The sequence below is a fragment of the Protopterus annectens genome, chromosome 13.part0 (genome assembly GCF_019279795.1).
Source record: "Protopterus annectens isolate FY-2018-M chromosome 13.part0, PAN1.0, whole genome shotgun sequence".
Lineage (NCBI taxonomy): Eukaryota > Metazoa > Chordata > Ceratodontiformes > Protopteridae > Protopterus > Protopterus annectens.
This window is the reverse complement of record NC_056747.1, coordinates 395459169-395474923: the sequence shown is the minus strand read 5'-3', so window position 1 is coordinate 395474923 and position 15755 is coordinate 395459169. Positions and strand designations below refer to the sequence as shown.

Here is a 15755-nt window from a genome sequence, read left to right as displayed (position 1 = left end):
GGAGGAGTGTGCCATTATACATAAACATTGGTGCGTAGAGCATGTACACAGTGGATCTTTGTACTAAGCCCTACTAACTCATAAAGATCAATACACAATGAAGTAATGCCTGATATGCAGCATATGCAAATCTCCTCTCTCAGGATCCTACAGAATTCAAAGGGCCGACATCACTGGATTACCAACTGGTACTGCTGAGGAAACCTAAAGGACAGCAACCACATACCTACGGATGGTCCTGTGGTCTTGAGTATACCGATCCTCCCCTCCCTTGCTCGTAAGCATAATGTTGTGAGCAACACATTAGCACTGTAAACAAACAAAGAAACAAACAAAAAAAATGCCAACTCCTTTTCAGGGCCTTAAAAAACCCTACCATGACAAGAGTTCCGTATAGTACAGGCAAACCTGCTACCACACACACACACACACACACACACACACACACACACACAGACGCCACCACCAGATCCCTAATTACTATAATATGGTGATGACCCCAGTCAACTCTAATGCCTAATGGCTGTGATTTCTTTGTGATTTGTGAATCAGAATCAGGCATGCAGGTGGACCACAGCATGGTGGTGTAAGGCAGTTGCTTATGGCACAGTGTGCCATACTAGGGCACTACACTCAGCTACTTGGTAAGGCAGACTTACTGCATCTTACTGCCTTATATTTCTGCACTGTGTAGAGCTGTCCTGCAACACAGCATTGTTTGCCAGCCCAAGCGCAGTGGTGCCAATTAACGTTTAGGGTTCTAGGTTCTGCTGTGCACCACTCAGCTAAACAGGAAGAATGCTATACATCACAGGAAGCTGCGTGAACCGCTCAGCTAAATAGGAAGAATGCTATACATCACAGGAAGCTGCGTGCACCACTCAGCTAAACAGGAAGAATGCTATACATCACAGGAAGCTGCGTGCACCACTCAGCCAAACAGGAAGAATGTTATACATCACAGGAAGCTGCGTGTATCATTCAGTTAAACAGGAAGAATGTTATACATCACAGAAAGCTGCGTGCACCATTCAGCTAAACAGGAAGAATGTTATACATCATAAGAAGCTGCATTCACCATTCAGCTAAACAGGAAGAATGTTATACATCAGAGGAAGCTGCGTGCACCATTCAGCTAAGCAGGAAGAATGTTATACATCACAGGAAGCTGCGTGTACCATTCAGCTAAGCAGGAAGAATGTTATACATCACAGGAAGCTGCGTGCACCATTCAGCTAAACAGGAAGAATGTTATACATCACAGGAAGCTTCATGCACCATTCAGCTAAGCAGGAAGAATGTTATACATCACAGGAAGCTGCGTGTACCATTCAGCTAAACAGGAAGAATGCTCTACATCACAGGAAGCGACTGTGATTCATGTCCAGAAATCACAGTGGTTCCTGGCAGTGTGCTAAACAGAGTGACATAGTAATCCTCAGTTTTATAACTTCATCCACTACATCTTATTCTTAACATCTTACCACCTCATTTCCTCCACACCACCTCTTACACTTTCACCTTTAATCTCCCTTATTCCACTTACTTTCTTTTTTGTCCCTATCCTATCCTAGCTCCCTTCCTGCTACAATGTCTTCTTCTAATCAAATTATATATGATTTTTTCTCTAATATTTTTATTATATACTACTCTTTTAATCTACCATGTTAATTTCTCTTCCTCACAGAGCTACTCTACACTTTCCTTTCCTCTATGTACAACAGTTACTATCCTTAACTGGAAATACTTACCTCCATGTACCCAAAGTTTTTTTTTCTTGTGCTCCACTTCCTGATGTTCTATCCTTCTATACTTTTCAACCTGATAATAAAAATAACTCATACTCCTTCAATATCATGTTTTACTACTGTATTTTTGAACACTGTAATGAATCAACATGCTTTTAAATTCTTACATGTATAAATGTTGTATTAATGTTATTATCAGGTGAGTTATATAACTGTAAATATTCTGTATTGATGGAGATTTTCTCCCCTGGCCTCCACTGAAAATAGGTTCCTGACCCAGTTGGACTTTCCTGGTCAACAAATGTTAATAAATAACTAATGTGTCTGTAAACTATGTTATTGAATACTATGGCATCATCTTTGGTTTACATTTGCAACCTCACTCTTCTTAAAACTACAGTTATAGAACTCAGAATTTCTACAGTCCATGTTGAAGAAATGATGAGAAAACAAAGCCTTCCCACATAAGTCAATATCAACAGTTTTTGGTATAATTATCTTTGCAGTAACCATTCACTTCTAATTGCATACATTACTTTTATTCCTATTTTTTTTTTTATTTTTGTTTTAACAAAGCAGATAAAGGAGGCAAACCGAATACATTTGTACATGAACAGACATTGAACTATATTAAACAAGTCACTGAAACTGATTTGTATTTTGCATTTTACACACTCAAGTTTCAGCTTATGAACCTACTGTTCATAGGTTCATAGGTAGGTACTAGGCTATTGGCCCAAGGGCCTAAGTAAGCCTAGCCAACAAGGTTCCCTGGCTTATGCCATCTAAGAAAGTTAATTTCCTGTGCCCCTGTCGAGCAGAGCCACAGAAGTGATCCCCAGGGTGTATTTCTTATTTCCCATCCACTCATCAAGATTTTTTTGAAGAGTGCTAATGAGAAACTTTGCTTGACATAGATGGGTAGCTTGTTCCAGAGTATAGGAAGTCTCTGGAACAGGAATCTATCCCTCCACCATGTCCTGTTTATTCTGGTGACAGGGTTTAGGTCCCTAGAGCATGTAACTCGGAGGGGTTGGGATTTCTTTAGGTGTAACATGTCCAAATGCTCTGGGTTTAACATAGCTTTATATGTTAGGCAGAGATCTCCTCGAAGTAGGCTATATGCTACAGAGTAAAGCTGGAGTTTTTTGAGACGGTCAGTGTAGGGCTTCTGTTTGAGGCCAGTAATCCTCTTTGTGAGGTACTTCTGTGGCCTTTCCAGCTACTGCAGATGTCTTGTGAGGTACATTCCAAAAGGGGAATTGTACTCTATAATGGGTCTAATGAGTGCAGAGTAGAGGGGAACAATGACCTCTTTTTTCCTGGATGAAAACCCTTTTGTGATGAGGTGTGCCACATAGAAGGATTTCTTGACTACTGTGGCGATGTGATTATCAAAGGAGAGACTACTGTCCACCCGGGTCCCAAGGTGTCTTATCACTCATTTGGCATTAAGTAGACTGCCATTTATGTGGTTGTTTATGGGTACAGATTTTTTACCAAAGGGGATGACAATGCAGTTTTTGGCATTGAGCTTGTGGCCATGCCTCTGACACCAGACATCTGTTTCAGTGATGCCCTTCTGTAGGATGTCCACATCATTTGGGGACTCGACTATGGCTCCTAGTTTGCAGTCATCTGTGAACTTCATTAGCCAGAGGCCTTCTGTGTTAGCATGCACTTCAGAGAAGTAGATACCAAACAGGAGAGGTCCCAGGACTGAAACCTGTGGTACTCCACTTGTCACTGTTTTGAAGTCAGATTTGGAGTCTGCAACTTTTACAGTGCGGGTTCTGTCAGTGAACCAGTTGTAAACCTATCTTGTGACATAGGGATTTATACCTAGTTTAGTGAGTTTAGCTATAATTCCAGAATGAGGGATGGTGCCAAAAGCCTTGACAAGGTCAAGATAGGCTGTGTGAACCTGAAGTCGATCAGGTTCAGAAGGCATGATCTGCCTTTCACAAACCCGAACTGGGTGGGGTCCAGAGTTTGGAGGTTACCAATGTCTTTGTTTATGAGTTCCATGATGATATGTTCCATGGCCTTAAAGACCAGGCTCGTCAGGCTAATAGGGCAATAGTTCCCAGGATCAGTAGTGGCTCCCCCTTTGTGGAGTGGGCACAAAGCCTGACATGAGACTATGATTGAACATGGTGCTTAGGTGAGGAGCCAGTTCGTTCTGATGTTTGTGTAAAACACAGCCTGGGATGTTGTCCAGTCCCATGGATGCCATGTTTTTGGTTTTAGAGAGTGCAGCTTTTACCTGCATAGATGTGATTAAAGGGACTCTGCATTCTTCCTGTATAGATATAGGCCCTTTAAGGGGTGAGGGGGGGTAAAGTTAGCACTGAACCTATCTGCCAGGATGTTGGCAATATCAGATGGTTCTGTAATTTTCGTGCCGTTGTGCTGTAACCCAGAGCAGATCTGGGTGTTGCCATTGAGATTCTTGACATAGCTATAGAATGCTTTGTGGCGGCCCTTAGAATCAGTTGAGATTTTGTTTTCGTAGCTAGCTTTGGAGGATCTTATAAGGGATCTCAGCTTCTTACTGAGGCTGACCAGGGAGATCCTCCTCTCATGGAATTTTACTCTCTTGTGCAACAGTTTCTTCCTTCTGTTGTAGAGTTTGCTTATGGTAGGAGACAACCAGACTGGCTTCCTTTTTTTGGAGGATAGCATCTTGGTTCTGTTTGGGATAGCATGATCCATGCACTTGTGTAAGTGCTTATACAGTACATTTGTGTAGGATTCAGCAGTTGTAACTGTATTGTCTATCTGCATGGGTGTCATGAAGTTCGCCACTTCTGTCTTAAGAAGCATGAAGTTAGCTTTGGAGAAATTTTTTACCATGGTTTCCTTAATGGTGGGTGGGGGAGGGATGTGGATATCTAGGGTGATTAGCTTAAGGTCGGATCTGACCAACGAGGAGTTGACTTCAGGTGTGGAACACCGGTCACTCATGTTGATAATGAATAGGTCTAGGATATTGTTGCCCCTGGCAGGGGTGTGGATAAGTTGATCCAGGGCATTGGGATTTATGAATTCCAGAAATCATTGAGTGAAGGCATTAGTAAATGAGTAGTTTTCCCAGTTAAAGGTGGGGTAGTTGAAATCGCCCATTATTAGGGTGTTTGGTTGAAGACCCGGGCCTCCGCTGAAAATGGACCTACGTCCAGTCGGACACTCCCGGTCAACAAATATAAATAAATAAATAAATAAATAAATAAAAACTAATATTTTCCAGAATATCAAGAAATGAGGAGTGGGAATCCCAGGGCATGATGGGGGATCTGTAGCAAGCTACAATTTGGATTGCAGTTTTGCCCAGAGTTAGTTGCACTTTGATAACCTCTGATGCAATATGCTGCGCAACTAGCCTGGAGGTGTGGATATCCTTAATAAACATGGACACACCTCTGCCTTTGGTGTTCTGGTCCAGGTTAGATGGCTGAAAAGTGTGGTATGAATTGTAGCCTGGTAATGCAGGGATGCTCTCTAGAGCCTTGAACCAGGTCTCGGTCACTGCACAGATATCGATATTCTCCATTTTAAGGAGTGCCTCGAGTGAGTGCATTTTGAGATTTAGACTTCTAGCATTGAGTAGCATTACCTTCAGTTTTTGCTTGCCTGTTCCTGTTATGGTGGTGAATTTGTCATTTAAACCTTGCCTAAAAAAAGGCAGTATAGGGGTGGCAAGATCCTTAGCCAGTATCCGGAATCCCAGGGGTGACAGGTGCAGGCCATCTCTGGCAAAGCATCGTGGTCTGTCAACCATGTCATCCCAGGCAGACAGATACTGGATCCCTGTAGAATGACACCAGAAGCTTAGCCAATTGTTGAAGTCAATCATTTTGTCCTTGTACTGCAGTATCATTCTGGGAGATGGCAGGATGCTACTCAGGGCTAGGGTCATAACTGCCTGGGCTACAAGATCGGAGAGCTCTTCCATGTCTCTTTTCATGTAGTTCAGGGAGGTACGTCTCAGGTCATTCACACCAACATGGACAATGACAGAGTCATACTTGTACTTGTTGTGGAGTGACCTGAGTGCATGCGTTATGTGGCAGATCCTGGCACCTGACAGGTAGCTGACAGTAACCTCCTTGTTTAGCCTAGTGAGTGTGACATCAGTGTGCCTGACTATAGAGTCACCTATGACTAGTGTGTTGGGTACGTTGTTTTGTCTTATGGGCTGTGGTTTATTGGCACACTGAGTCTGTGGGCTATGTGTCATTTGGGTTGTGTTATGGGGTGGAGGTTGCTTGCATTTCTGCTTTGGAGGTCTCTGTTGCTTGAGCAAATTATTATTGAGAGCCTCTGCAAATGTTTTTGTGTTTCTATGTGTGGATTTTGGTGGTGTAGGTTTAGTGGGACTATGTGATGAGTGCGGTGTGGTGCAAGTGTTTACCTTCTCCTCTTGACTGTCAAGTTCAGTCTTGGTTGGAGAGAGCTTTACCTCCAGTTTGGCTAGATAAGTGCATCTCTCACAGATTATGGTGTTGGGTGGTAGGAGGAGAAGGTTGTCTGTGTACATGAGGCAATTGCTACACTGTCTCAAGATGCCCAGATTCATAAGATAGTCAGGAGAGAACACTGGGAGCTGACCCTTTGACAAGCCTGAATAAAAAACTATGTTCCTCTAGACAAGTGATGAAAGTGAGTATAAGAGCTGTTTTTCTCTAAGCAAGTGATGGAAGTAGGTACAAAAACTGTTTTCCCCTAGGTAAAGAGGAAGGTTGAATGATGTAATAATTTGTAGCTTATTTAGTGCTAACAATAAGCTCTGAATAAGTGCTGAGCATGAATAAGCAAATTCAAGTGCTAAAACTAAGAATCTGTACCTGGATTTTGTGGTAGATATGCTACCTAGTGCTTACCACTCCCACTGATAAGTTAGAAGGCTTCCCTCCAACACAGATAGGCTTGGGGGGGCTAAGAAGCTTACAAGCAGTCCTGGATACAGCAAATCTGTATCTGGACTAGACTAGTTACAGGAAAGATGGCAAACGAGCACAAACGCGGGCTTTTAAACCAGTAAGTTGAAAGAGATGGAAAAACTGCCAAACAGCCAATAAACTACAATTTCTAGGCCAGAAACCACTCTTGTGGTAGATAGGCTACCTAGTGCTTACCACTCCCACTGATAAGCTAGAAGTCTTCCCCCCAACGCAGAAAGGCTTGGGAGGCTCAGAAGCTTACAAACAGTCCTGTATACAGCAAATCTGTATCTGGACTAGACTAGTTCCTTTGAAAAATACATTGTCACTGATATAGAGTATTGTTTCATTGTATTCATATTACCTATCATTTGATTAGAGTAGTATGTTCATCCTTACAATAAAAATAATAAATGGATTCCTTATTTTTCCAGGTAATATAGCACAAACCCACAATAAACAACAGGCACTCATTAGAAATGGACAGAGATACAATAATATGACAATCTTTTTTTACACTAATATGAAATTAGTAGACCAAGGGTAGGAAAGAATAATTACAACTAAGCACTCTGTCTATATTCCTACCTAGTATACTGTTTGTTGCCTCTTGGTGACAGAGCATTACCAATGTGATAAAGGCTTCCATGAAATATTAACTGAAGTAACAGAGATCATACAATCTAGTAACATTCACAAAAGCTAGCATGAAATACTGCAGATACTAAACTGGTGCTGTGTATATTAAATACACAAAATGTTAAGGCACAAGGTTTGACAGAGTTCAGTTATCAATGTGTTTATGATTTTCCTCCCTTGTACATGTTAATTTGTCAGTCTGTTTCAGTGGTATAAGTAGTTAAGCTGAGGAGTCACCTTTATAGCCAAGTGCCATGTGCTATAGATTTGTCACCCATAACTCATTGCTATTTTTCAATAAAAAAGAGGTCATTACAGATTACGTCTGACTGTAATAGAGCTATTGAGAGTGTTACTAACATGTACATCAGTCGCTGCTTCAGTTTCATACCTGCACTGTCTTTTATTTTATTACCAGTTAGCTGTATTCCACCTAAGGTAAAGCTTGCTATCAAATGCACATGTCATTTCTATATACTTTACTTTCAGACTCTTTTATATATATATATATATATATATATATATATATATATATATATATATATATTTTTTTTTTTACTTTATTCAGCTAGTAAGACCACTAGGCACTAATTCTGTCCAGTAAATGAGTTGATAACAGTTACACAGTTGTCAATGTACAATGAAGGGATCAATCCCATGAATACAGGATGAAGCTTGTCAGCAGCTCATAGTCTTAACCTCTTTTCTAAACTGCTTTTTAATATTCAGCTCACACAAACTTACCGGGAACACTGTGGTGCTGATGAAAAGTCTGTTTAGTTTCATACCTAGAATCTGTAAAACAGAAACAAATCAAAGAATGAAACAGTTAATAGGATAATCCTTCTTGCACTTTAAATACAGAAACAATCCTTTTGAACCCTGCCATTTATTTAAGACTCTATCAGTATAGGAAATATACCAAAATGTATTCATGAAGCAATAATAATGAGCTTTGCCCAGAGCATTCTTTAAAAAGTTCCCTGTGAGAAGGTTACTAGATTGCAGCAAATTCTGCCTTCTTTCCACTTTACTAGAAGATGAGTCCATGAACATGATTTATGAACTGCAGGGGGTTGATTCAGATCCAAGCAAGGAGCTCCCTTGTTCTTTTTTCATAAGTGCCAGTATTTTCGTCCACCTCAGTAAGAATTGACGAAGGACTGAGGATTCGTCATGTTGACTGACTTGCCTGAATGCCATTATCTGTACAAGTGAAGCATCCCTATAATGCAATGTCAGTCAGGACTCATTACTACTGTTCCCAGCTGTGGAGGTAGAATCTAAACCCATGCAATCTTCTGTCCATTTCTAACTGTACTACTCAAGAATGCGGTGATAGTAATTAGTGCTTCATTTTCATCTGTTTCAAATATATTGTTCTAGCGCAATATAATCATCTCAGGGCCAGAATTATAATATAAGTTCCAAAATTCTATGTCATATTTGAGCTGGACAGTTAGCAAATGTTGTATTTTGAGTACATTGTAAAAAATGTAACCGGTCATTACTAAGAATATTAAATGAAAAAATATAAATCATTGCAGTTTGTGTTATGTGACTGCTGTATGACATAAAGCCCTGTTACACAAACAGTATGACATTCTAAGCATTGGCAGGGTGACATATGCATGCACTCATAGCTACAGATACAGTCAAGTGTGTTTATGTCCCTGGGTGTGCAGATATCACATTACAGCAAGACAATCAGGACTGTGATTGATGCAAGGTATGTACTGTTGTGTTTAAGAGGTGATGTAAACGTGATGAGCTTGAGAGAAAAGTTTGACAGGTCCTTTAATGTTTACATCTCCCTACTTTGACCACCCAGAAATAATCGTTTATAATACATGATCACAAACACATCCATGTTTCCTTATAAGCTGCATGCAGCTCCTATAATGACCTCATAAATAATCACAGCCATCCAGAGAGTTTACTAGACAAAGAGAGATTAGAAGTAGCTTGCCACACCCTTCTTCTCCATCACACACACTACACATGAACACCTAGGGACAATTTAGATTCATTAATCCATCTACCACATGTCTTTGGAAAGCAGAAGGAAACCGGAGCACCAAAACAAACAAAAAAATACATAGATAGAAGACACCCCAAGCAAGAAATAAACCAGCAAGTCTATTGTAATGAGGTTACAGCGCAATTCACTGTGCCACCATACAAACACACAGGTAAAAGGGAAACACAAACAAAAAACTTACTTCTCAGGCAACAACCATCACAGTGGACAAGCCAGGACCATGCATGTTCCCTATGCGCACGAGCATGCTGCCTACAGAGCTGCTGTGGTACAGCTGCAGTAATCATAAGTGTGTGATAGTCAAAGGTGAATGCAACAGCGGTTCCTGTTTCAGTCTAACAAGGATGGTATTCTTCACTGTTCCATGCATAACCACATCTGGTGGCATCTTATAAATGTATTTATTCACTTATCATTAAAACAACATTCTTTACTTTAAAATAGTGTCAAAGAAGACAGAAAAGTCAGAGGAAAATGCATCCGATACACTCATACAGGAGAAGCTCTACTAACTCTACAGAACTGAAGGATAACTACCAAAGGTAATCACTGAAGAAAAGAATATTAGATTCATTCCCTAAGTGCATATACACACTACCTGCAGAGCTGTTGAGGTTCGACTGTAGTAATTGCAGTGGCAGACAACAGCATTTGCTGTTTCACTCTAACCAGAGTGTTAGTCTTCATTACCTTCTCAGGACTATTTTAAAATACACAGTGCAGTTTTAAGGATAAATGAATACATGCATTTACAGCACATATTTATAGTATACTGTTTTGAAAATCATGGTCAAGCATGTAATCAAAGCCCCTTTGTTAAGATGCAATATTAATTTCTCTCTGTGTAACTAATTTCTTTTTTTTTTTTTAATTCTCTTTATTTCAAGTTTCAATAAAACAAATACATCAGTGAAAACCAAAGAAAATACAGAAAAAAAAACAAAACAGATTGCAATACCATTAAACAAAATAACATACAGAACAATTACATAAAAAACAAAACTATATACAGATTCTACCTTGCCCAAGAACGTCTTATATAAGTTATTCACAGTATGGTATAGAGAGATGCTATCCAAAAAAAAAAAAAAAGGAGAAACTCACTTAAGTATATGATCAGATAGAATGTCCCAGAATTCCTTAGTAATTGGCTTTCTCCCTTATAAATCTACTACACTTTTGCCCTACTATAAACTACTACCTTTCTTGCCTTCTCTAAGTTTCTTTCACTTAATTTGGCCTTCTGTGACCTATTTCATACTTCATTCCTGCCTCCCTTTCATAATTTTTTGTCTCCATCTAATTATCACTTTGATTATAATTTGATTCAACTTTACAAGCTATAGTACCTTTATTCTTACATATAATATATATATATATATATATATATATATATATATATATATATATATATGTATATATATTATAAAAATATATTATATTATAAATTTATTATATATATATATATATATATATATATATATATATATATATATATATATATATATATATTTGTGTGTATGTGCGTCTGTGTGTATGTATATATATATATATATATATATATATATATATATATATGTAAATATATATATATATATATATATATATATATATATATATATATATATATACATATATATATATATATATATATATACACACACACACACACACACACACACACACACATATCTGCTCTTCATATTGATCACTGCTGCAGCCTTAGCTATATGGGTTATATCCTGACAAGGATATATTACCCTGCCACCTCAAGATGGGTAGAGTAAAAGAAACATTTGGGTTCAAAACCCTTCAGAGCTTTACTGTCGTCGATGAATACACTCCTCTGAAGATTTTGAGGATCAACACTCTGGTTGTGCTTTCCTTTGCTGGACAGATAAGTTCTCTTTGTAGAAAAAAATCAATTTTCTTATATTTACTGATATTTTATTACTTTCCTCTTCAGGAAAGTTATTTTAAAGCTATGAGTAGTGTCTTGAGACTGTAACATACTTTTAAAAGGAGCACTTGTTTTTTTTCTGTCAGTAGTGTAAACTAACTGATAACATATTTTCTGTGGAGAAATGGTGTTTAATTTTGCATTGTGGCACTACCATAGTGTTTCCAAGTGCTTTTTACTGTCAAAAAGTAACATCTGTGGACGGTAGTTCTACTTAGCATTTCCTACTTTACTTTCCCAGGAAAGAGGCACCATTTTGGCTTGACGATGGAACAAATTGTCAGCCCCGTGGTTAGTCCTTCTTCGAACTACAAAAAGAAAAAGAACAAGTTAAGCCAACAGCCTCTGCCACCTCAGCAGGCTAGTAATTTGCCTCAGCCACAGGTGGTGACTCTTCTGTGGTCATTTGTTGTACCTCAGACCCCTCATCTTTTATCATGAATCCATCTTGTGTAGCACCTACAGCCACCGTACACCAGGGGTTAACAACATACTGTTCAGCTGTTGTAGTTGCTCAGTGGGCAAGGTGGAGCCACTGTTGTCTTGGAGATAGAACAGGGAAGGCTTGCTTGTCAGAATGCTGTGCCCATCCCTGGGGAAGTAGCATTGCCATTAGTAACACAGTCGGCTCCATTTTTCTTGTATAAAAGAAACAGAAAACCAAACATGTATCTACTCCTCCTCAAATTTTTTGGATAGCAGTAGTTTACTGGGACTGCCTTGTGGTTTAATTCAGCCTATTGATCCTTTGTGTAGAATAGTTTATGGCAAAAGAAAGAGGGATGCCTCTTTTCATAAAGAGATTCAAGTTTCTGAATCTGAACAGTAAGATGCCGGGACAGATTTAAAGTTTTGTCCTCAGATTTCTGATTCAGACTCAGAGGAGTGCTCAGTTTCTGATTCTTCCTGTGGAGGGGTTCTCTTTCTCCAAGACTATTGCAAGAATGTGCTAGTGTTTTCAGTGGGAGAACACTGCGGTTTCTCAGTCTCTCAGAAAATACTATGAGGTATTACAAAAGGAAATTCCAGAACCTGCACCCATTCCTCCAGTCCTGTCCACTTTAGAGGATGTGTATGTTACTGCCTGCTATTTTCCTGATAGTCTGCCAGCTGTACCTAAAAAGGCAGATAGTATAAAGTCCCTCAGTCTTTTAAATGTTTATACACTATTCCCAAACCTGACCCAGCAACTATAGCCTTAGTTGACTCCACTGCTGCTAAGTACTTAGTTAATTCCAATCCTATTCTTTCTAATAAGGATGGGAATAATTATTAATAGATATGGGAAAAAGTGTATACCTAATAACAAGTCACAAGGGAAGACGTCTTCAGAGGAATGGGTGTAGGTTCTGTAAAATCCTTCTGTAACACCGCATAGTATTTTCTGTGAGACTGAGAAACCTCAGTGTTCTCCCACTGAAAACACTGGGACATTAGGTGCTTTCGTCCACAAGGTGGCAGGACTTCTTCAGAACAGTAAAAAGCAGGATGTTAACCATTTTTATACCTATGGGTAACTGCCTTTCTACCAATTACAAGCTTAGTTACTTACATTGAAATGAAGAAGTCAAATTACACTCAGTGTAATAAATGATGCTAGCCTAATGGAAAAGCTAAAAAACTAGGCAACATTAAATAGGACCTCCATAAAAAAATATTAAATACATCAAGAACAAACCCCACTACAATAACATAAATATAAATTTCAACGTCACAAACCCATCAATAAGGACTTAAACACTTGTAAAATAATACACACGGAGTCTTGTATTTGTTAAAATACCATTCAAATCAAGTGTCAAAGAATTAATAATGCCCAAGCAAACAAAAAAAATCGTGTTAATAATAATTATGTCATAATGGTAACCAATTGAAACAGACAAGGACCTTTTACCAAGGATAATACAGTAAAACTGGTGGTAGAGAATAAACAGTTTTACAAAAAAATCAAAAGTTAAAAATAATAGCATGCATTTAATTTAAGCATACTAGTAATGGACACATTGTCATTTAACCCTGGAGCTTGGGTGGCATTGGTTTTAAGTTGCCATTTCAGCTCAAGGTACTCAAAATAGTCATCTACGGGTCCCCCCGATCACCCAAATAAACCTGGTCAGTCACGCAAAACTTGAATGAATGTTCAGGATATACTTTAACATGCCTTGCAAGTGCATTATGCTCATCCCCTTTCCTAATATCGTAGTTATGTTCGCATATCCTCTGCCTCAAAGTTATCTTGGTTTTCCCAATATAAAATGCAAAAGGCCAAATAAACCAATTCCTTACTACTGCATGAAAATCTGCATTTAAGTTGAATCTTACCAAAACCAGGGACTCGAATGGAGGGCCCTTCAAATATATATTTACAAAAATTGCAGTTTCCACATTTAGACATTCTCGCCACCTGCTCAGTAGAGGGTGCTCTTTCTAGCATCATTTTAAAACAAGGGGCCTTTTTATATACAAATGTGGGTTTTGGTCCTATAATATCCAAATATTCCTTACTAGTATAAAAAATGGACCAATTTCTTTCCACTATTTCTTTCAGGCCCTCAAATTGTACCGTAAAGGGTAGCACAAACCCATGTTGGAAACCACTCCCTCCCTTCTGCACATTATTTTGGTCTCCCTCTCCCATAGGGCTGATGCCCTCTAACCTTCTTAGTAGGGGGGAAAAATGACCAGTACTCTGTTTCCTACAAACGTCACTAAAGATATTGCTCAGAAATTCATCTGGATAACCTCACCTCAAAAACATTACTTTAAGGTTGAGCATCTCAAAAAAAAAAAAAAAAAAAAGTGTATACTTCTTCAACTCTAATTTTCAGAATTTTAAATTATCAGGCTCACATGTTAAAGTTTGTTCTGACATATTGTGAAAGTATGAGTAATGTTTTAGCTACACTTTCTTCTGAAGAAGAAAAAAACTGCTTTAAATAAGTTAGTTTCTTTTATTTCACAGGTTACTCCTCATTGTTTGCAATGTGTGTGTAAGATTCTTTTGATACAACTTCCAGGGCCATGGCCACTGGTACTGTATTAAGGTTTGCTTGGCTGCCCTCTCAGTATCTCCCAAATGAATTTAAAAAATGAGATGATCAAAAAGTGTGATGAAAGGCACAAGTTGATCCAGGGAATCTCTAAGATTTTTCAGCCATCCTTTTCCAAACTGTGTCCAAGGGATCTTCCTTCTCTTCAATTACATTTGACAAAAAATAGAATAAACAGTCTCAACAAAGTTCAAGTAAACCGACATTTAAGAAGTAGCAAGAGGGTTCCAAAAAGAAGTCTCCGACCTCCCAAAACTATGGATAGTCCAACAAATCTGAATGATTAATAAAAGCAAAACCAAGGAGACGGTAAACACAGCAGGATAAAAGCAAATGAAGTTTAATAGAGTATGAGCTGAGCGCTTTCGTGTTGCATCCACAATGCTTCTTCAGATACAAATCATACTCTATTAAACTTCATTTGCTTTTATCCTGCTGTGTTTACCCTCTCCTTGGTTTTGCTTTTATTTACAATTTATTTACAAGAAGCTGGGTTTATCCTTTTATGTGACTTGCTTTTATTTTTCAAATCTGAATGATTATTCAAGAGACCTTGTAACCCCCTCTAACTCTGGCACCTATTCCCTTCCAGAAAGTCTGAATCTCCAGTTTTCTTTTTGGCAACACAGAGTTTTAGACAAATGGGTTCTGAAAATCATCCAACAGGTTTACAGATAGCAGTGAAAGGAAATTCCTCATCCTGCAGATCTCACTCTTGTTTCTTTCTGTTCTTCATCACATGCTGTCCCAAGGAGTGATGGAGCCAGTCCCTCCTTCCCAAGAGGGGCAGAGGTTTTATTCAAAGATGTGCAAAAAAAATGCTTGGGGACCAGTTCTGTATCTTTCTTTCCTAAACTTGTTTGTGATGGTGCGCAAATTCAAAATGGTGTCACTTCACAACCTGTTACCCCTTCTCCTTTTTTCCAAGTTCCCTGGTAACACTAGACTTAAAAGATGCTTATCATCACATCCTTATTCATCCAGACTTCAGGATTCTGTGTGTCTGGGCCACATTATCAGTTCTTTGTCTTACCCTTTGGACTATCCTCTGCACCAAGAGTGTTCACACAGTGTCTACATTTCTGCACACTTAGATGACTTGCCTATCTTTGCAGAGTCTTTTACAAAGTGTCAGGAATCTCTCACTAGAATTAGAAATCTCTTACACAAGCTGGGATTCCAAGAGAACATTCAAAAGTATTTCTTGATTCTCCATCACAAGATTGTGTTCCAGGGATGTCAACTAGACACCTCATTTCAAAGAGATTTTCTTTCACAGGAAGAATAGAACTTTATCCAGATCCATTTCTAAGGTTTTCCACTCAGACTCTGATCACTGTGAGGGAATATCTCAGAATTTTGTGTCTCATAGCA

The 15755-nt window shown here is 38.8% G+C and overlaps 1 protein-coding gene across 1 annotated transcript in view; it reads right to left on the bottom strand.

Annotated features, from left to right (window-relative positions):
• LOC122787359 (mucosa-associated lymphoid tissue lymphoma translocation protein 1-like) overlaps positions 1 to 15755 on the bottom strand; it is a 584376-nt gene that overhangs the window by 201311 nt on the left and 367310 nt on the right. The window contains exon 9 of the mRNA XM_044054015.1: positions 8075 to 8125. Within this exon, the coding sequence (XP_043909950.1) occupies positions 8075 to 8125 (51 nt within the window). The remainder of the gene's footprint in view (positions 1 to 8074; positions 8126 to 15755) is intronic.